This window comes from Delphinus delphis, chromosome 19 (assembly GCF_949987515.2).
Source record: "Delphinus delphis chromosome 19, mDelDel1.2, whole genome shotgun sequence".
NCBI lineage: Eukaryota > Metazoa > Chordata > Mammalia > Artiodactyla > Delphinidae > Delphinus > Delphinus delphis.
Window position 1 is genome coordinate 54,051,945 of NC_082701.1, and position 20,783 is coordinate 54,072,727.

Sequence of the window (20,783 nt, forward strand, 5' to 3'; positions counted from 1 at the left end):
GCGTAAAAAGTGTAATCAACCCAAATTACAGGGTCTGCTTAATTCCAGGAGTTGATTTGAATATCATTGCTTTGGGAGGAGGAGAAACAAGTCTTCCTAAGGAGAGAATTTCCTATTAGAAGGACTGTTCTCAAAGGCATGTCCTTGACAGCCCATTAATTATATTTCATTTTGACAGATCTCATATATAGTTGTTATATCTTAAGCGGGGGAAGAAGGTGTTGGGTGATTAATTGGTTGATAGTGTATGTTAATTGCATGCTAATTTAATTTAAATTTAATTCATATTTGGAACACTTAATTTAACTCAGGACCAGAAAATTGGAATATTCAAGCTTCTTGAAGGAACTTGTCTTTCCATCTGTCACCTTCATATGTCTGTTGACACCTCCTCCTTGTTTACAAACTTGTTTTTCAAGAAAAGGAATCAGGTGGTTCTTAGAGCCTCCAGCGGTAATAGTATTGGTTCTTGCAATACATAAATATTTAATTGCTTTATTGAAAAAAATACATGTATCTCCAGCCTATTACTTAAATTTGCTCTAAACAAGTCCTGTCAGGCTGGAAAACCGTACTCTTTGATTGCTTCCCTCTGGCTGGGTAATTGAAGAAGCAGCTCCAGGAGAGAGTCTGTACTTGGTTTCCAGAAAGGCACTGAAGATGATCTGATACCTGAAGGCAGAGGGGCGCTGTTCATGATACTGGAAGCTTCTGGGAAATTCTCTGGGGCTCTTGTTTCTGCTTTCCCTCAGGGAACCCCAGCAGGTGAACTCTCTGAGAATACTGTTGACAGAATATCCGGTGTTTCCTCTCTTATAGCAGGGGTGGAAGGAGCCTCCTCCCAGCCCTGGGATGGGCTGCTCCCCTTCTGTCTTAGGTAGAGAGGGCAGGTCTACCCAGGATCTGGAGATACCCAGGATCTGCAGATTTCCTTGGGGGTAGAGTACTAGGCCTTGGGACTTCTGTTTCTAGTCTACAAACAAAGAAAGTGGACCGCAAGTGTGGTAGAAGGGACATGGGCTTTGAAGTTTAACTGGTTTGGATCTGTATCCTGGCTCTACCTTAGAAGAGTTAATTCATTCTTCTGAGTCTCAGTTCTGTCACCTATAAAAGGGGTGATGGTACTAATCTTGTAGCAGTGTTGTAAGGATTCAGTGAGACCATAAATGTCTGTAAAAACCTAACAGAGGGACTTCCCTGGCAGTCCAGTGGTTAAGACTCCATGCTTCCAACATAGGGGGCATGGGTTCCTTCCTTGGTCGGGGAACTAAGATCCCGCAGGCTGCACAGTGAGGCCAAGCAAAAAACACCCTAACACAGTGCGCAGTCAGATGTTCGAAGCCTGGGCACTGCTGTCACCACTCCTGCCTGGTCATCGGCCTCCTTCCCTCTGGTCCTATAGAACTGCCTGCTGCTGGGAGCAGCTCTTGTTTGCACGCTACACCATGGCTTGTCCTTGACATTGGACTGTCTTAGTACTGGCATCTGAGCTTTGAACCTCCTTCCCTCACTCATTGGCTCTCTTCTCAGCTGTCCTGGAGAAGCCTCTGGAGAAGAAAGCGGGCAGAAATTATGGCCCCACAGGCAACAAGAAGCTTATCTATTTCATAGATGACATGAACATGCCTGAGGTGGACGCCTACGGGACTGCACAGCCCCACACCATCATCAGGCAGCACCTGGATTACGGCCACTGGTAAGAGCACACATAAAGGGACTCGGCCGGGTGGGGAACAGGTCCAAGGCCAATCGCTGTCCTGTTGTTGGAGCTGCAGACCTCAGCTCAGCTCTAGCGCCAGATGAGAATTGCCACAGCAAACTGAGTCCCTCATGGGATTCTGTTTCCTGAGTGCTCTTCCTTCCAACAGGAAATTGAGACCCACCGGAAGAGGTTGGTCAGAGAAGGTACTGAGCTCTCATTTAAAGAAAAATGTCTATGTTTTTCCTCAATATTCATCTCTAAAGCTGCCTTCTTCAAGCTCCCAAAGCAGAATTAACCAGTCCCCCTCCCCCCCGTCCCCCCTCCCCCTGTGGTCCTATCGCAGTGAGCAGGGCCTTCGCTGTGAACAGCTAACATTCTTATAGTGCACGTGTGTTTGCGAGTCTCAATAGCCTTTGTCTTTTCAGAGCATCTCACAGGCTCTGATGTTATCTCCTGCAACAGAATAGTTTTTAATGGCAAAAGGTCTAAACTTGCCAGAAAGAAAAAAGCAAGTCAGTGATTTGGGATAACTCTGGCTCATCTTCTACCTCACACTGAATCTACTGCTGCTGAGAAGGAGCAGGGAGGGCCAAGAGGGAGTTCAGAGAGAGGAATTACAGTCATGACGACAGTCACCCGACTTGCCTTTCATTCATTCCTAAGGCCTTTGTTGGACGCGTGCCATGGACCACCATCCACAGTCTCCACACCAGTATTCGAGCAGCTGAAGTCTCCTGGAAAAGATCAGGCTGCTTATTGAATAGTTTTACTTTAGGTTCACGGTCACAAACCTTCAATGGGAAGTAGAAACTTCCTGGAAATTCTACTGTATTGCGTTCATATGTTTACATTTCCACCCTCCAAAATGCCTATTTCATGCCTTCTCCTCTCCCCTCAAACTTCCCACCCGACCTCAGCTGATGGTCACTCCTGCCATCTCCATTTCTAGCTTCCACACCCATACAACTTACTTCCATCCCTGTGCATCTTTTTCTCCCTCCCCTTATTACATTTTCCCTGAGGCTCAACCACCCCCCAGCATCCTGAGTCTACTCTCTCCATCTCTCGAAATCTCACTTCACCTACTAGTTCCCCTATCTCCCGATGGGCTCCCTCATATCAGTGTCTAAACCTGCACAAATTTATCCTACAGTGTTAAAAAATCATTTTCTAATTACTGCTCTGTGTCTCTGCATAACCAGATTCTCCCCTCTGTCTCCACCTCCTCATCTCCCACTCACTCCTCTGTCCACTATGATTAGGCCTCTATTTCCTCCACTTTATTGAACTGTTCCTGCTCGACTAACTGTATCTTTATAGTGAAATCCAGCAGACCCCGTTGGGTCACCATGTTTCTTATCTTCTCTGCAGCACTTGATGTGGTTGACTGCTCTGTCCTGTTGGAAATACTGGGTTCCTTTGCTTTCTGGATACTACACACCCTTGATTTCCTCCTACCTCTTTGACCATCTTTGTGGTCTCTTCTTCCAGCGCTACTTCTATAGATGTTGTATCCCTTAGGAATTTGTCCTAAGCTCTTGTCTCTTCTCAGTTTCTACCAATGTATCTAGACTGTTTTTTACCCCCAAACACATGAATGACCAGGCACATCCCAGCTCACCTTGACAGCACACTTACTTGCCTCTGTCCTCACTCAACTCTCGTCCATGGTTTCTGACTGTTCCAGGTATGATCGAAACAAACTGTCCCTAAAGGAGGTCATGAATGTCCAGTACATTTCCTGTATGAACCCCACTGCAGGCAGCTTCACCATCAACCCACGGCTTCAGGTACAGGAGGAACTGTGACCCTGGGGTCCTAAACACCACCTTCCAGGCTGATGTCACTGGACTATGTGTGATAATTGGCCCCTCCCCTGTCCAGCCTCTTCAAGTGGTAAATCATACAGGATGCTGATTTGCATTTCCAGGGAGACAGAAAAACCCCTAGACCCAGAGTTTTGAAGCTTTTTGAGCCAGAAGGAATCAGGGTTCATCTAATTCAACTTGGTCTTCAGGTTGAGAGAACTTCAGATAGGTGAATGACCCTCCCAAGGTCATGTGCATTCTCAAGATCACATTTAGATTTGGACTCAGATTCCCAGAGTCCAAGTTCCATTCCCTTCCTGCTACGCCATGCTGACATCTTTGACCAGAAGTCCAAAACCCATTAATCATTTTAGGTTCAACCTAAGTTTGGGTTTAATGTGAGAAATGTGGCCAGAATGTAGAATTCAAAGCCCTTCTAAGAATTCTTCACCATCTTATCCAAATCCTGAAGAGGTGATTTCTGTCCTGTGACCACGGATGTCTAACTCGTGGCCTCTTCCATGTGCCTCTGCTCCTCTATCCAGCGTCACTTCAGCGTGTTCGCCCTCTCCTTCCCGGGAGCAGACGCCCTGTCCTCCATCTACTGCACCATCCTGACTCAGCACCTGAAGCTTGGGGACTTCCCGGCACCACTGCAGAAATGCATCCCCCAGCTGATCCGTCTGGCCCTTACCTTCCACCAGAAGATCGCCACCACGTTCCTCCCCACAGCAATCAGATTCCATTACATCTTCAACCTCAGGGACTTGGCCAACATTTTCCAGGTGAGTCCATCGGCTCCAAGACACACTAGGAGGCTTAGCCATGATCCTGTCCCCTCCATTCTTTGCCAAACTCTCAGGCAAAGGCACAGTTCATATGGAGTGACGAATGTACAAGTAAACAGAGTGCTGTGGGGTCTGTGAGGGTCTATTCAACATAATAGAATTCTCTTTGCCCATTAAATTACTTCTTGGTAAGCAGAGTGTATTTATTTCTGAGTTGGTTCCTTCAGGCTGGAGAAGGTTCAGCATTTTGGAGATAATGTCATCTAATGGTTCCAACATGCCTAGAAAAGAAAGTGACACAGAAGTGAGAAAACTATTTTGCAGGCCCTGGTGGTACACCCATCATTCTTGGGATGAAAAATAACATCCCCTAAAGCCTAAAGCCATGTCATACTATTCCAAAGACACCATCCGCCAGCCACTGGGATGCGTCAGTCCTAAAACTTCCAGGTTATTTTCCAGGTCAAAGCCATTTCAGATCCTTCCAGCTGCTCATCTGAATAGTGGTGGCCTATGTCTGCCTGGTGCTTCCAGTTGCTTGCCCCTTCACTACCAAAACCTCCAGAAGGCAATGCAGCAAACCCGGCCCCCTCTTCCCCTTGGCCAGGTACCGCATCCTCTTGTGATAGGTCCACAGCCCCCCCATCCTGGATGAGAATCTGCAGAAACCACTTTTCAGAGAGACCCCGCTCCAGGATAGTTCTGAGCCATTATTGAGGGAAAGTGCCTTTTATCCCAAGCAGAGGCCACATCTGTAGGGAACTATCAACATGATCAGGGAGTGAGGCATGACCCTCCATGGGGATCACATGTGTTTGGGGTTAATTACATTACCTGTGCAGGTAGGACTCTGGGGAACCTCAGACTAGCAAAGGTCCAGACTCTGAGGCCATAGAGCCTGCAGGTTCCATGGTCAAAAGAAGCAGAAACCTACTATTAGTTCAAAGATCCAAGAGTGATGCTCCCAAAAAGCTTACCTGGAGGGTGGACCACAGCCCCACAGCCAGGTTGAGTCTCTGAGAGCTCCTGTAAGCTGGCTCAGGACAGCTCTCCTGGGTCACATGCCTCCCAAGCGTTAACTCAGCTACAAATGAGGAAACACACTCGCAGAGCTTACACAGCCAGCCAGGGAAGGAGCCAGAACAGAACCTAGGTCTTTCAGGTCCCAGGCCAGAACCCCTTTCCACCACGCCATTCTGTCCTTCTCACCCGTTCTTTCTACGAGGAGAACAGCATAAGACAGTTAAGGCAGCAAGAAAGACTCAGCTCCAAGCCTGTAAAACCCACAGCTCCGTGGCCCTCAGACCTGGATGGTGGCAAAGTTTGTGCATTCCCACCCTTATCTCCCATTTACTGAGTATTAATTGAGAAAGACTTCTTTTTTTTTTTTTTTTTATCACACAAGCGGTCTCTGAAATCTCACTGCGACAGGATGAGCTGGGGGCATCCCCATGCGCATCTTCCAGATGAGCAAAAAGGAGTTGAGCCATTTGATCAAATTCACGCTGCCCATAGTGGCAGAACTAAAGGAGAAAGAGGCCTTCGGTCTCCCTCACATGAAGCGCCAGCCCAGCTCCTGCCTGGACAGCGCCTTGTCACCTGTGTGACCTGAGATTCATACTCACGACAACCCTTTGGGATACACGTTATTATCCCAGTTTAACAGAGGCTCGGAGAAGTTGCCAGCTGGTAGATGACGGCATGAATGGCCGTGGAGGTAGAAAAGTACACACCATGTTAGTGGAATAGCAAGTAGGTGGAAGCGGACAGTGACGAGGAGAGGTTGCGAGCAGTGAGATGGGGGAGGAAATTTGAGAACAGGGGGGATCCTTGTAAAAAGTCTGCCTTCAGTCTGTAATAAAGCTGGCGTTTACTGAGCCAGTCCTACACCCTCTGCATCTATTAGCTAATAATTTAATCCTCACAACAACCATATCAGGTAACATACCTGTAGGGCGCGGTCAGCTAACTGCTACGCGGCAGGAAGCGGAAATAAGTTGAGTCATCCTTCCTGTGGCCACTGCGCTTGCGCTAAGTATACTAATGAGGTTTTAAAGTAGCGACCTATCCGATGCTGGCTCACAAATCGCACCATCGGCGAAAGCCAATCACAGAGTGACACATGTTCTTAATCCCTATATAAGCAGACTGCTATAGGATTGCGGGGTCTTCCTTCCATCTTTCTTCAACCAAGCTGTGCTCCAATGAAGTGTGATACGAGAAGAATCTTGCGTGTGGCGGCTCGTTATTCTGCTGGTCGGAAGCGGCCCGCCGCACATACCGATCATTTCCAATTTAGAAATGACAAAACCATGCTACAGGCAAATCAGGTAGCTTGAGTATATTCAGCATAACTGGTAATCAGAAGCCTCATATCAAAAAACTAGACGGGGTCAACTCTACTGTGCCGGGAATTCGGGGTAGCAAACACTTCCTCAGGAAGGAGGGTTCTAGTCCAGCCTGTTTTGGTGGCAACCGTGCAAAGTCAAGGAGGAACCAGGGAGGGGAGATATTGGCATGGGAGGCTAAGTCTGTTTCTTTTCCAGACTCAGGCAGCCTGAGTGGCACCCCCCGGGCTCTGTGTCCCAGCCTGGCCTCCCTGCAGCCTGCCAGCTGTCAGCCCCCTGCCCCAGATGGGGGAAAGTGCATCCCTACCGGAGCCCCTGACTCCCTCCAGCGCCGCCCCTCCTCACCCTCCTCCTCCAGAGCCGAGTTTCAAGGCCACAGCGTGGCTACAACATCCCCCTCCCGCCCCCTCCGGCCTGCTTGTCTGAAGAAGGCCTGACAGAAGAGCATAAGGGGGGGGGTGTTGTCCCCGGGGAGACAGGCGCTGCCTGGAGAACACACTGTTTTCCTCCATCCAGCTTGATCTAAGGCTCAATCATTCAGACCTCCTCTGCACTTCACGCACTCTGTCCAGAAATCGGGCATCAGGACAGAATTTGATAGTGCCCTGAGTAGCAGATATCATTAACCGTTCCCATCTCAGTGCTACACAAAACTAAGATGGTGCAAAGTTTGCTCTTGACGTGCTCTCATCGACTCAGCCCTTAATTGTCAGTCAGCCTGAGTGTTCGGCTGTAACAGGGCTTATACACATCAGCTGATGGTACCCCTCGCTGTAAAACCCAGTCCCGGAGTCAGCATTCCCGGCAGGGCTTCTTCCCGCCGTCTGCACCTCGCACAGGGCTGGTACCTAGGAGACCCGGGAAGGAGACGGGCCGAGATGTATGTGTGGATGGGCCCAAAGGGACCTAATGAGATTTCTCTCTTTTTCTAAAATAAACTTTTATTGAAGTATAGCATTCAAGTAGAAAAGCACACAGGCCATAAGCATAGAGCTTGGTTGTCACAAAGTCATCACAGCTATGTAACCACAACTCAGATCAAGAAGTACAACATTCCCAGCATCCATGGAACTCCTCCTTTTTCTTTCTTCCATTCACTCTTTTCTCCTCCTTCCAGAGCTAATTACTGTCTGGACTTCTAACACCATAAGTTATTTTGGCCTATTTGGGGACTTCATATAAACGGAATCATATAGTAAATATCCTTTTGTGTCTTTGTTCAATATTACGTTTGTACTTATATATATAATCATGTCATTGGTAAAAATGAATCATAGTAACAATTTCTTTCTTTCCAACCCTTAAATCTTCTAATTTCTTTTTCTTACTGTGCTGGCTACAGCTGCCACTACAAGGAAGAGAAGTGGTGAGAGTGGCATTTTGCAGCATTCCTAATTTTAGGGGAAAGCTTTTAATAGTTGGCCATTAAGTGTGATGCTTACTATAGATTTTTGTGGATGCTCTTTACCAGTTTAAGAAAATTCTTTCTGTTTATAGTTTACCAAGAGTTTTTTTTTTTATCATGAGTATTTGTTGCAACTTAAATGATTTTTCTATATCTGTTGAAATAATTATATCCATTTTTTTCTCCATTTTTTCTGGAAATGGGATAAATGGGATAAATGACATAGATTATTTTTGAATGTTAAGTCAACCTTGCATTCCTGTAATCAACCCAACTTAGTTGTTACATGGTGAACTCATTTTATTTTCTGGATTTCATTCACTGTTTTTTTCTATATAACATTTGCACCTATATTAATAAGATTTTCCTATAATTTCTCCTTCTCCTAGTATTCTAAGGTTATGAAGTCCTCATAAAAAATGCATTGGGAAACGTTTCCTCTTTTTCTACTATCTGGAAGATTTTTTAAAACACTGTATTATGCCTTTCTTAAATGTCAGAAGAATTTAATGATGAAACCATCTGAAGTTTTCTTTGTGAAAGACTTAATTATAAATTCAATTTTTTTTTTTTTTTTTTTTTTGCGGTACTTGGGCCTCTCACTGCTGTGGCCTCTTCCGCCGCGGACCACAGGCTCCGGACGCACAGGCCCAGCGGCCATGGCTCATGGGCCCAGCCACTCTGCGGCATGCGGGATCCTCCTGGACCGGGGCACGAACCCGCGTCCCCCGCATTGGCAGGCGGACCCTCAACCACTGCACCACCAGGGAAGCCCTATAAATTCAATTTCTTTAATACATATTAGACAATTCACATTTTCTGTTTCTTTATGTATCAGTTGTAAGATGTCAGTGTCATCAATTTCTAATTTATTGGCATGAAATTGTTTATAGTATCCTGTTGTTATCTTTTAAGTATCTGTTTTATCTGACATATGTTCTCTTTTTTATTCTGGCTATGTGTGTCTTTTCTGTTTTTCTCTTTGTATCTTCTATCAGCCCTACCAGGGAGTTATCAATTGTGCTAGTCTTTTCAGAAGAAATGGAAAAAGAAAAGAAAAGTATACCAATATTATGTGTTTGACTTTATTGGTTATCTCTATTTGATATGTTTTTTACATTATTAAAATTTGCTCTTTTCTTTATAATCTCTTTCTTCCTACTTACTCTGGGTTTGGGGTAAGTTTATTCTTGTTTTCCTAACTTCTTGACATGGCTACTTAGATCATTAATTGTCAGCCTTTCACCTCTTCTGAAATGTTTATCTTAAGGCTATAAATTTACCTCTAATTGTACCATTCACTGCATCCTGCAGGCTTTTATGTGTTATATTTTTTTTCATTCGTTTCATAATATTTCTTAATTTTCCCTACGATTCCTTCTTTAACCCATGGGGTATTTGGAAGTATATTGCTTTATTTCCAAAATTTAGAGGCACTCAACATGACCTGGAAGAAGCAAACCTGTACAAAGAAAAGTAATTTTAGAAACTTATAATTCTTCTATATTAATAGAGATTTATATATAAAGGGTTATGTGGGGCACATCAGAGGGATGTTGTTGGACAGGAGAGGAGATGCCCTGGAATACTTCAGCAGAGAGCAGTGGAGCTAGATCTTGAAAGACGAGCCGAGGAAGTAAAGCAGGAGTCATGGAGGCACAAAAGTATTCAGGGTTAGAAAATAATTTGCAGTTTGTGAAACTGAAATCTAGATTTTATGGGAAGTGATGGTAAGTGTGATGAGGAAGCAGATTGGTAGTCTTATTATGTCCAGATCTTTATGCCAGACGGATGAATCTGAGCATTATTCTGTCCGTAATGAGGAACAATTAAAGGACCCCTTTTCTTGTAAGACAAGAAAGAAAGCAATGAGGGCAAACAAGGCATCAATGAGCTTGAAGTTATAGGATCTGAAGTCATCGAGAGGCTCTAATCTCAGTGGTCTCCATTTTTCCTTGAAAAAGAGAGATAGGACACTGGCTAATAGTAACAGAGAGGTGACAAATTTGAAAAGAAGAGTAAATATTTGGAACGATCCCTGAGGTATATAGGAAGGAGAACTTACTAGAGATGAATAAATGGATTACTGGCCTGCGAAGGTTAGCTATATTCATTCCAGCCCTATGTCATCGTTCTGATTTTACATAAGCAATCATCACCCAGATTAGTTTTCAAAGTGGTACTTGTAGAAGAGAAATACAGCAGAGAAGCAGCCTCACCTCTCACTGTGGTGATTTGGAAAGTAGTGGTTGAAATTCCAGGCTCTCAGGTCAGATAGACCTGGTTTCAAAACTGTGTGGTTTTGAACTAAGGCCACTTACCTTATGACATTGGGCATGCTTCCTGTCTTTCTGAATCCCAAACTTCACGTTATACAAAATGACTATTGTAAAAATTACTTTGTAGCATCATGGATGGTTAAATGAGCTTTTTCTGGCAAAACATCTAGTTCAGTACCTGTCACATACTGGCTTCTATCAGTTGTAACTGTTGTAGTTTTAAATTGCTATTCATGTTATTTTTTGTTGCTGTTTATTCTCCTTAAAGGGCATTCTCTTCTCCTCTGTGGAATGTGTAAAATCCACACAGGACCTAGTAAAGCTCTATCTGCACGAATCAAATCGGGTTTATCGGGATAAGATGGTGGAAGAGAAGGATCTTGATCTTTTTGATAAGATCCAAGCAGAAGTGATCAAGAAAATTTTTAATGTGAGTATTACCCTGTGAATTTATATTTACATTTGAAAAATAATCATGATTATGCAAGTGATCACCCAAATGATAAAAATCTAGCCCATAAATTGAAGAAGATCAGGATTAGATAAGGAAATAAAATCTGTCATTATTTTGCCTAAGTGAAAACTGCTGGAGCAAGAAGAGACACACATTAATCATAGAATCTTGGTGTTGTGAGGTCTGTGCAGACCATCTGATCCAATCCTCGTCCTATATTAATGCCTCTCAGTACCATTGCTCAGATTGGTCATCCCAGATAATGCACCAGCATCCTTGGAAATACACTATCCTGTCTTTCCAAAGGCAGCCACTTTGGAATGGCAAATGGCTGGAAATTTAGAACGATTTTGAAATTTGGAACCTTTGGAACAACTTTAAAGACTGGAGATTTATTTAAATAATTCTCTGAAATTCATTTCCCTGTCTACTAATCCTAGGTCTACATGACAATCCTTCAAATATTTTAAGACCATTTATCTTGTCCTTCCTGGGTCTTCGCTTTTCCAGGCCAAAGAGCCTCTGTTCTGTTAGCCATTTCTGACAAGACTTATTTCCAAACCCAAAGCAATTTGACATCATCTGTATTACTCTTCCATCAGTTCTCCCCTCTGAAATCATGGTGTCTGACTTTCATCACAGAACCCAAGTGGAGTCTGACCAAAATCAAGACCATCATTCCCCTCTTATTATATACTATAATTTTTGTTAACTGTGTCTGCCAAAATGTGTCTTGCTAAACAGTTGTACCACAATATACTCCTTGGAAAGAAGGTATCCATGATGAAATAAGTTGAGAAAGTACTTCATATTTTTCCTATTCCCATAACATTTTATTGTCTTTAATTTTTTAAATTGAAATTTAGTTGATTTACAATGTTGTGTTAATTTTTGCAGTACAGCGATTCAGTTTTTTATATTCTTTTCTACTATGGTTTATCACAGGATATTGAACATAGTTCTCTGTGCTATACAGTAGGACCTTACTGTTTATCCATCCTATATATAATAGTTTGCATCTGCTAATCCCAAACTCCCAATCCATCCCTCCCCACCACCCTCCCCCTTGGCAACCACAAGTCTGTTCCCTATGTCTGTGAGTCTGTTTCTGTTCCGTTAAGTAAGTTCATTTGTGTCATATTTTAGATTCCGCATATAAGTGATACCATATGGCATTTGTCTTTCTCTTTCTGACTTACTTCACTTAGTGTGATAATCTCTAGTTCCATCCATGTTAGTGCAAGTGGCATTACTTCATTCTTTTTCATGGCTGAGTAGTATTCCATTGTGCAAGATATATGAGAAAGTACTTCATATTATAGCCCTCTCTTGGAAATATACAGTACATTCAGCACATTAAAGCCCTGAAAATCTTGAATAAGCCTGATTTGTGCATCATTTCCCAAACATATTGGACCCTAAAACTCTTTTCCCTACATAAAACCTACTAATAATTTGAAGAATGAATGATTGATAGAATATGCCCAGGAAAGCACAGGTATATGTCAACACAGCCTAAGATCTTATGACATTTCTTAGTGTCAAAATTACCCCACAACTAACAGTGAGCTTTCTGTTGAACAGAGCACCAGATTTTCCACACATACTGCTTATCTATCCTCTCTTGAACTTAGAATAATCAAATCTTGTATTTAAATATACCACGCTGTCCCTATGCTCACCTTATTAGGTTTAGCTCTATATTTTTTCCTGATAAGATTCTGGGTCCACCTCTGAAGATATATACAGTTTATTCCAACCTATATGACAGCTTTTTGAATGTTTGGACAGCATTTTAAGTAACTTATCTCAGTCTGCTCTTTACTAGTCCAAACACCCTAAATTCCTCCACTTGTCCCATCCTTTTTAAATGGCCTGATGTTCAGCACTCGCACATCATAGCTGCCTCTCCGTGAGCATCGTAGAATTTGCCAATTTGTGTGTTCATTGTTAGCTCTGCACATGAGCCCTGACTGTCTTCTCAAGTTGGTCTGAGCTAGCACTTTAGAATAACAACATTCAGTCTTTGAAACAGAAGTTCCTACGTGGGTCTGTCTACTAAGAACACATCCTTTTGATCACAGACCTAGATATAATTAATACTGCCATCATCCTTCCCCAACAACATTTAAAATGCCAACCTGAAGCACCCTGGCTATACCAAATCTTTGTATTGGTATTAAAGAAAAGTTGCCGATACCCAGCCATAAAAAAGAATGAAATAATGCCACTTGAAGTAACGTGGATGGAACTAGAGATTATCATACTAAGTGAAGTCAGTCAGAAAGAGAAAAACAAATACCATATGATATCACTTATATGTGGAATCTAAAATATGACACAAATGAACCTATCTATGAAACAGAAACAGAATCATGGACATAGAGAACAGACTTGCGTTTGTCAAGGAGGAGAGGGTTGGGGGAGGGGTGGATTGGGAATTTGGGATTAGCAGATGTGAACTATTATATATAGAATGGATAAACAACAAGGTCCTACTGTACAGCATAGAGAACTATATTCACTATTCTATGATAAACCATAATGGAAAAGAATATTTTAAAAAAAGAATGTGTGTGTGTGTGTGTGTGTGTGTGTGTGTGTGTATATATATATACACACATGTATAACTGAATCACTTTGCTGTACAGCAGTAATTAACACAACGTTGTAAATCAACTATACTTCAATAAAAAAGAGAAAAGTTGCCAAATTTCCAACACGGAATTGATACAGTCCTGTTTCCACCGTTAAAAGCTTAAAGTTCTCTTATTTGTGGCCATTATATGATACAACATCACTGTTAAGAAATCTTTGATTCACTGGGTGGGTTGGTTTTCTCTCTTCCTTCTACACATCTGGCTGTGATCATAAAATCAGAGCCTTGTTTTGTTCATCAGAGAGTCTTTGTAGACCAGGCTTTTCAGAACTGCACTTTCGTTGTTCTTCTGCCAGATCATTAGTGTAAATTGACTGCCATCAGAACTACTTCCCAGTATATTAACCCATTTTCAAACTAGGTAGATGTATTCCCATATCCCTTTCCCACATGTTTTCCTCAACCAGCAAGAATGGCTCTCCTGCATCACATTAAATCTTATCCAAATGTCTGGACATTTGTTGTTACTATCTAGCAAAGCCAGCATAGTTTAAAGGTTTTCTATGGCCCTGAAACCACCTTCAAAATATAATAACTCTTTGATATTTAACTCTTTCTACTTCTTTCTTCTTATAACCAAGCAGCAGTCCTGGCTTCTTGTAGATGTCACTGTTATCCTCACTTTCCCTCCCTCCATTAGGTTTGATGCATCTTGTCCCCTGGGCTCACAAGACTAACCCTACAGTGATGTATGCCCTGGGTAATGCCTCTGCTGTTGAATAGCATGCTGATTTCCCCCTTCCCAGGTGGATCCTCCATTCTGAACCTTAGAAAAGAACAGCAGGTGGGGACAATTGTTCATGCTGGCATAAATTCCTACTTACGCATTAGCAAACCTATTCTTTCTTGGACTTAATTCCTCTACAATCTCCACCTCTTGAAGCCTCAAACATTTGCATTTGATAAATAAATAGTTCCTTTCTGAATTAAAAAAAAAAATAGCTGCCTCTTGGAAACTTAAAAGATAGACTGGTAGTGAAGAGACATAGACCCCTATCTTTTAAGTCAGTTGAGTTTTACTGGGTATTTATTAAACATGCTAAGGTTTGTCCTGTGGGCAAGGGCTGACACACAATAAGCCCAAATCTTTAAAAATGTTTTATAAATGGGGGTTCTGCTGTCAATGTTTTAATATTAGCATTGTCCCCATAAACGAATCAGTCACCTAAGGACGGCTCATGGCACATTTTTCAGAAACCAAACCCTCTGGGTTGAGCCTATAACGTTGGGGCTGGCAACCTATAGTGTGCAGTCTCACAGGAAATAGAAAAGGATGTTCTATGACACTGCTATGTGTTGGGAAGCAAGACCTGTCTGAATGGATGTGGGAGAGGTGAGGCCATTGGACCAAGGACTGGTGCAACCCAATCCTAGTGAAAGAGCCCCTGCGGAGGGAAATGCACCCGTGTGTCCCCTCCACTGCTTTGCTCGGACAGGGCTCTTACTGTACGTGAGGGAAGGGCACCTCCCACCTTCCATGTCCCATCCTCAGCCCACAAGGAATAACCAATATCATCTGTGACTTCTCATACGTCGTAAATGAATGTTAAACATACACGTTTTAAGGGCTTCTCAAGAAAAATGGAAGTGTTGGAAGCAGGACTGATCATTTTTAGAGCATGCTCAGAGAGAAAATGCAAACGAGGTGTCTCCACTCTGTGTGGAACCAGAACTGAGAGTCACTAAGGAGGGTCCCTGTCCCTGTGTCTCATCACCAGGATCTCAAAGAGACAGTGGAACAGACCCAAAGCCTGAACATGTATTGCCATTTTGCAAATGGTATCGGCGAGCCCAAGTACATGCCTGTACAATCGTGGGAACTTTTGACCCAGACTCTGGTGGAGGCCCTGGAGAACCACAACAAAGTCAACACAGTGATGGACCTGGTTCTCTTCGAGGACGCAATGCGCCATGTGTAAGTGTGCTTCTCATCATGCCTTTCCTCAGCTGTCTCCTCTTCCCAGTGTCAGGGGTCTCATTTGGGCATTTGAGGACACTTGGATGAAACCGGGAGAGCAGCTACTGCTTCTGCCATGAAGGTCAAGATGGCGGCTGGTAGGGCAGCGGCTGTGGCTTCTACCACTGGCGGTAGCCGGGGCAGCATCATGATGAACTCAGGAGGAACTGGATTTATTTCCTTGTCTGCCATTTAAGTCCTGGGCCTGATCATGGTGACACCAAGGGAAAATGGGAGGTCATAAAATAAGGCACAGAGCAGCTCAGGACCTGCACTCCCAACTCATACTAGTCCAGTGAGATTGAAGGTTTTAAGTGCACATATTTCACAAATTAACTATCTTTTTGAGTCTTGCTGCTATCAAGTGAACCATGGAGAGCAGTCACCAAGGCTCCTAGGTAGTTTATACTCACACTGATGCTAATCCTATACTGTTCTTCATATTCCCCAATCCGAGGTGCATTGACCACCCCTCCTGCCTTCTACAATCTCTCCACCCTGCCGCTTGCTACCCAGAGTCTCCAATAGCAAAATCCACTTTATCTTCAACTTCTCTGAACTTCCACACTGAAGAATTCTAACTGAAACCTAACTGAACCCTGCATTGAGGAAAGCAGTTTTTTCTTCCCCATTCTATGCACCCCAGGGCCTAGAGAGAGGTACGGACCCTCCTTCTCCCCCACCCCACCCCAGTGGCATATTTAAACCATTTCTCCTTTTATCTTTTATGAACCCCAGTTCTTTTGAAGCACAAGTACCTGGACATCCCTACTCATCACCCCTCCTTGTCACTGTCATCTGCTGACATCCTGTTGCTCCCCATCATTTACCACCTACCTCAGTGCTTGGACCACTTTCTCTCCTCAGCCACCCCTTTCTTCATTCCTGGCATCTGTGTGTCACCTGGTCTTTCTGTTCCTTGGCCTCCTTAGCTCCAGCAATGTTCCTTACATCCCACCTCAGCCACTCACTCACGTGTTCCTGCCCTAGGAGTTCTATCATCAATAATGAACCCACATCTAAAATCTCAAATTCAAACATCCCACTCATTTGTCTCTCCTACCCCTCCACTAACCTGCTCTAGTTTTTATTCCAGCTGTACTTATTTCCCAGTTTTACTGAGATACAATTGACATATAACATTGTATAAGTTTAAGGTGTAAAACATAATGATTTAAGTATATATTGCAAAATGTTACCACCATAAGGTTAGCTAACAACCATCACCTCACGTAGTTATTTTCCTTGTTATGAGAGTCTTTCAGATCAACTCTCAAATACACAATAGAGTATTGTTAATTACAGTCATCGTGTTGTACATTACATCTCCAGAACTTACTTATCTTATAACTGGAAGTTCGTGCTTTTTGACCCCTTCACCTAATTCCTCCACCCACCTCTGGCAACCACAAGTCTGACCTGTTTCTGTGTGTTTGGTTTTATTAGATTCCACATATAAGGCAGATAATACAGTATTTACTGTTCTCTGTCTTATTTCACTTAGCATAATGCCCTCAAGGTCCATCCATTTTGTTGCAAATAAATACATTCCAGCTATTCTCAAACTTCATCAAGACTTCATTTCATGGAACCACCTACTTTCTCAAACTCCTTTATCCTTCTGTCCACCATGTCTTTACTTTCCTCGACCACCATAGACTCCATCACCCAGTACAAGCTCCCCTAACTTTCCTGTCATTGCATCCATGTGACAAAGCTCTACACTAGCTAAACCTCACTATCTTTTTTCTCCACACCTGCCCCTAAACATGTGGAGATTATTGAAGAAAAACCATCATCATGTTGACTTGATTTTCTTGCGATTGTCAGCCACAAATTTCAAGTGGGCCCTCAACTTTGCTAGAAACTCTCCTCTATGACCCTGGGCCGATTGCTGTCTTCCCCTTTGTGTGATGACTGCATCACACGTTTCTCTCCTCAAGCTTCTAACATCTCTCCCCTCTCTTTATTCCCAATTAATAAGCACAATTTTGCTGAGATAATGAAAGCAGCCAGAAGACGATTCTCTCATCTCCCTGCCATCAGATCGAACAGCCTCTCTGTATCCCACCTGCATCCCACCCACAAGTCCTGCCTTCTGTACCATTTCAGCTAAGGAACCATCCCTGTGCCTACCTGAGGCCAAACGCTCTACGTGTGCCCTGGTTCCCATCTCCTATCACCTTCTCAGTGACTTTACTCCCTCCTGCAATGATCCTTCCCTCCCTCTTCTCTCTCTTCTTTTTTTGGGGGGCTGTGCCTCACCACTTGTGGGATCTTAGTTCCCTGACTAGTGATTGAACCCACACCCTCAGCTGTGAAAGCACCAAGTCCTAACCACTGGACTGCCAGGGAAATCCCTCTCTCCTCTTTTCTCTTTCCTTCTCTTCCCTCTTCCCCATGATCAATTCATTCATTTCTGGATCATACATATCAGCATACAAACATGCCATGTTATCATTTATCAAAAAAAGAATAAACTATTCCTTGACTCTTATATCTCTTTCACCCCCTACCCCTGTTTCTCAGCTCCTATTCAAAGAAAAACTCATCAGAAAGGTTGCCTTTACTATTCATACTTTCTTGCTTCTCATCTGTTCCTTGGTCCATTTCTTACCACTTGAACAAAGAAGCTCTTATCAAAGTCACCACAGACCAACCTCTGGCTAAAGTCGGTTGTCACTGCTGTGTCCTTACCTTATATTATTTGACTCCCCTGCTACATTTGTCATGATTAATCACTCTATTAATTTGTATACAGCCATCCATCCATCCATCCAACACCTATTTATTGATTAGATGGTCTTAGTATGAGTGTAGGGATCTTTGTCTTATTCACTGCTAGATCCCCAATACCTAGGACAGTGTCTGGAACATAGCAGGTACTCAGTAAAATTTCTTAGCACATCATATAAGATAAATGATACAGAGGAAAACAGAAAGGTAAAAGGGATAGAGAGTCCTTGGAGGTAAGTGCAGTTGTAAATAGAGTGGTGAGGGAGGCTTCACCAAGGAGGCGGCATTGGATCTGACATGTGAGACCCGCACTGAACACAGCTCACCACGGACTGGTGCACGGTGTTCTTCCTGCATCAGTTCTCTTGGGCTTCACAAACACCTTGAAGAAAGTCAGGTCTACTATTATCCCTATATTATAAATAAGGGAACTGATACCCAGAGAGATGAGGGAAGTTGTCCAGCATCACACACACCCCAGGAAGAGGTAAGCCAAAGCCAACACTCATGCAGAGTGTCCGCTCAGGACCATCACACTACAATGCTTCATACATTCTCCTAATCCAGTGTAAGCTCCTTGAACACACAGACTCTCTTGCTCACTGCTGAATCTCCAGTACCTTGGACAGCGTCTGGTGCATGGCAGATGGTCAGTAATAAGGGTTTTAGGGTGTTTGTTCACTAATCTGGTGAAACTTCAGGGAGTATTTTCCCTCCTCTCTAAGAGCTACCAGAGCCTGTGTCATAGTCTTGGAATTGAAGAAAATCTTTATCTTTTCAGGGTAAATGTAATTTGGGAGAATAGCAAGTGATTCAGTCAATGTGGTTTCCAGCATGGGTGATCAAACTGCCTAATACTGTTCTTAAGGAAAAAATAAGACGATGAAAACTGGCTTTTCTCCTGAGGCTCCTAACCAGGCTCTGAAGATAGTTTCCAAAGAGAAACCTGAGCTGCATTAGCAATGGCAAAATAACTGGAATAATGAACTGCCTTGAGGGGGACAATTTGGAAGAATAAAATGTATCTGGATGTATAATTTCCTGTACGTTTGTTTTAAAATATCAATGTCCCATGACTTCCTTCTTGCACTGCCCTTCCCTCCCCTCCCGGGGGCTCCTTGATCCTCTTTGTTGCCTCTACCTGCAGAGAAAGCAGAAGCATTCCCCTCCTATACCGGAAAACAGAATGCCGAACAGCCCAGTGAGAAACACAGGTGACTAAGCTGTCGGCGTCACTCCACACAGTGCCCCGACGAGTCTGTACGCGCTCTCCCAGGAGCCCCAAGGGCCAGGCCCAAGTTCTAATCCTCATTCTGCCACTAATTGGCGGTGGTGCTTTGCGAAGGACACAACTTCCCCAAGCCTCAGTTTCCTCCTCCATGACAAGTGCTTCGCACTTACTAAGCGGTCCATGGTGTTAATCTTTATCTTTCCGCTGTTGTTTTCTTTTCCTAAAAGCACCATTTGCTCTCCTACTGACTTCCTTCACCATTGCAGCACATTCTCGTTCTACTTTTTCTGAAAGCTTCACACTAGATCTTTCCCCCTGCTTTTGGCATTATCTCTGTCTACCCTTTTCTTCGTTTTTTTCATTCCGACGTGTGTTTTTCTGCCTCCTCTTTTTTCTCTTAGAATCGCTTCACATTTATTGACAAAAAAAGGAACTTCAGATGTACTTCTTTTGTGCCCCTTCTTTTGTGCATCTTATTGGTTCTCGTACATGTGTGTGTGTGTGTGTGTGTGTGTATGTGTGTTTAGTCTTCAATAAGCCAGCTTCCTCCAGCTGTGCTGTGGTACATTTTCAGCTTTTGTTTTTAATCTCCCAGAAACTCAGTAATGGGCTTAACTCTGACTGCCTTGGTTTTCTGGCCCAGGAATCCTTTAGAATATTGATCTTCTTTTTAGATTCTGTAATTTAAATGCAGAGTCCTTTGCCCTCATCAGAGGTTGTTAATGAATCCCCAGCTGGAACCCAATGCTGACAGTTGCAGACTTAACCATTCCTTCTTTGGAAACTTCAGCACTAATGATGCATTTCCATTTAGATATTGAACAGCATGGACCATGCTAAGCTGAGTTCAGACCTTCCAGAATAGAGCTGGGTGTTGGGTGGCCCGCAGAACCTACTTGGACTTCTCCTCCCCCATGCCTGCCTCTCTCCTCAGTAGTCCATTCCTGTCCCCTCTTTTTTTGAATCTGAAGAGAGGACCTGGATATCTTAGCACCATATTTTCTCCTTTTATCATTGTAGCCAGGCACCATCTCATGTAGACACAAAGCAGATGATTCCTTGCACCTACCTCACCTCAAATGTGATGCTGAGTATCAGGTCTGGGGTGTTCTGCTTACATTTAACAAAAATTTCTTGAATGCCTTTAATGTGCTAGCACTACAGAGAAAACAAGATGAGTATACACACTCTTCGGATGTCTAGAAACCATGGTTTAATAAGGGAGCAAGAGAAGTGTACACCTGTCTGATACAAGACAGAGTATCACAACTAAATAATTATAAACGAAAAAGTAAAATCATAAAAAGAGCTAAAAGTAGTCAGTACATACCTTCTGAGTATTTAGGGGAATAAAATGTCACTACATAAATTTAGTGACATGCAAGCCCTCCACAGCGGCTTCATCACTGGTTATGG

The 20,783-nt window shown here is 43.3% G+C and overlaps 1 protein-coding gene across 1 annotated transcript in view; it reads left to right on the plus strand.

The window, feature by feature from the left end:
* Positions 1 to 20,783, plus strand: part of DNAH9 (dynein axonemal heavy chain 9) — a 298,998-nt gene that overhangs the window by 162,264 nt on the left and 115,951 nt on the right. The window contains exons 39-43 of the mRNA XM_059997406.1: positions 1,531 to 1,696; positions 3,390 to 3,492; positions 4,056 to 4,295; positions 10,599 to 10,760; positions 15,162 to 15,358. Of these exons, the coding sequence (XP_059853389.1) occupies positions 1,531 to 1,696; positions 3,390 to 3,492; positions 4,056 to 4,295; positions 10,599 to 10,760; positions 15,162 to 15,358 (868 nt within the window). The remainder of the gene's footprint in view (positions 1 to 1,530; positions 1,697 to 3,389; positions 3,493 to 4,055; positions 4,296 to 10,598; positions 10,761 to 15,161; positions 15,359 to 20,783) is intronic.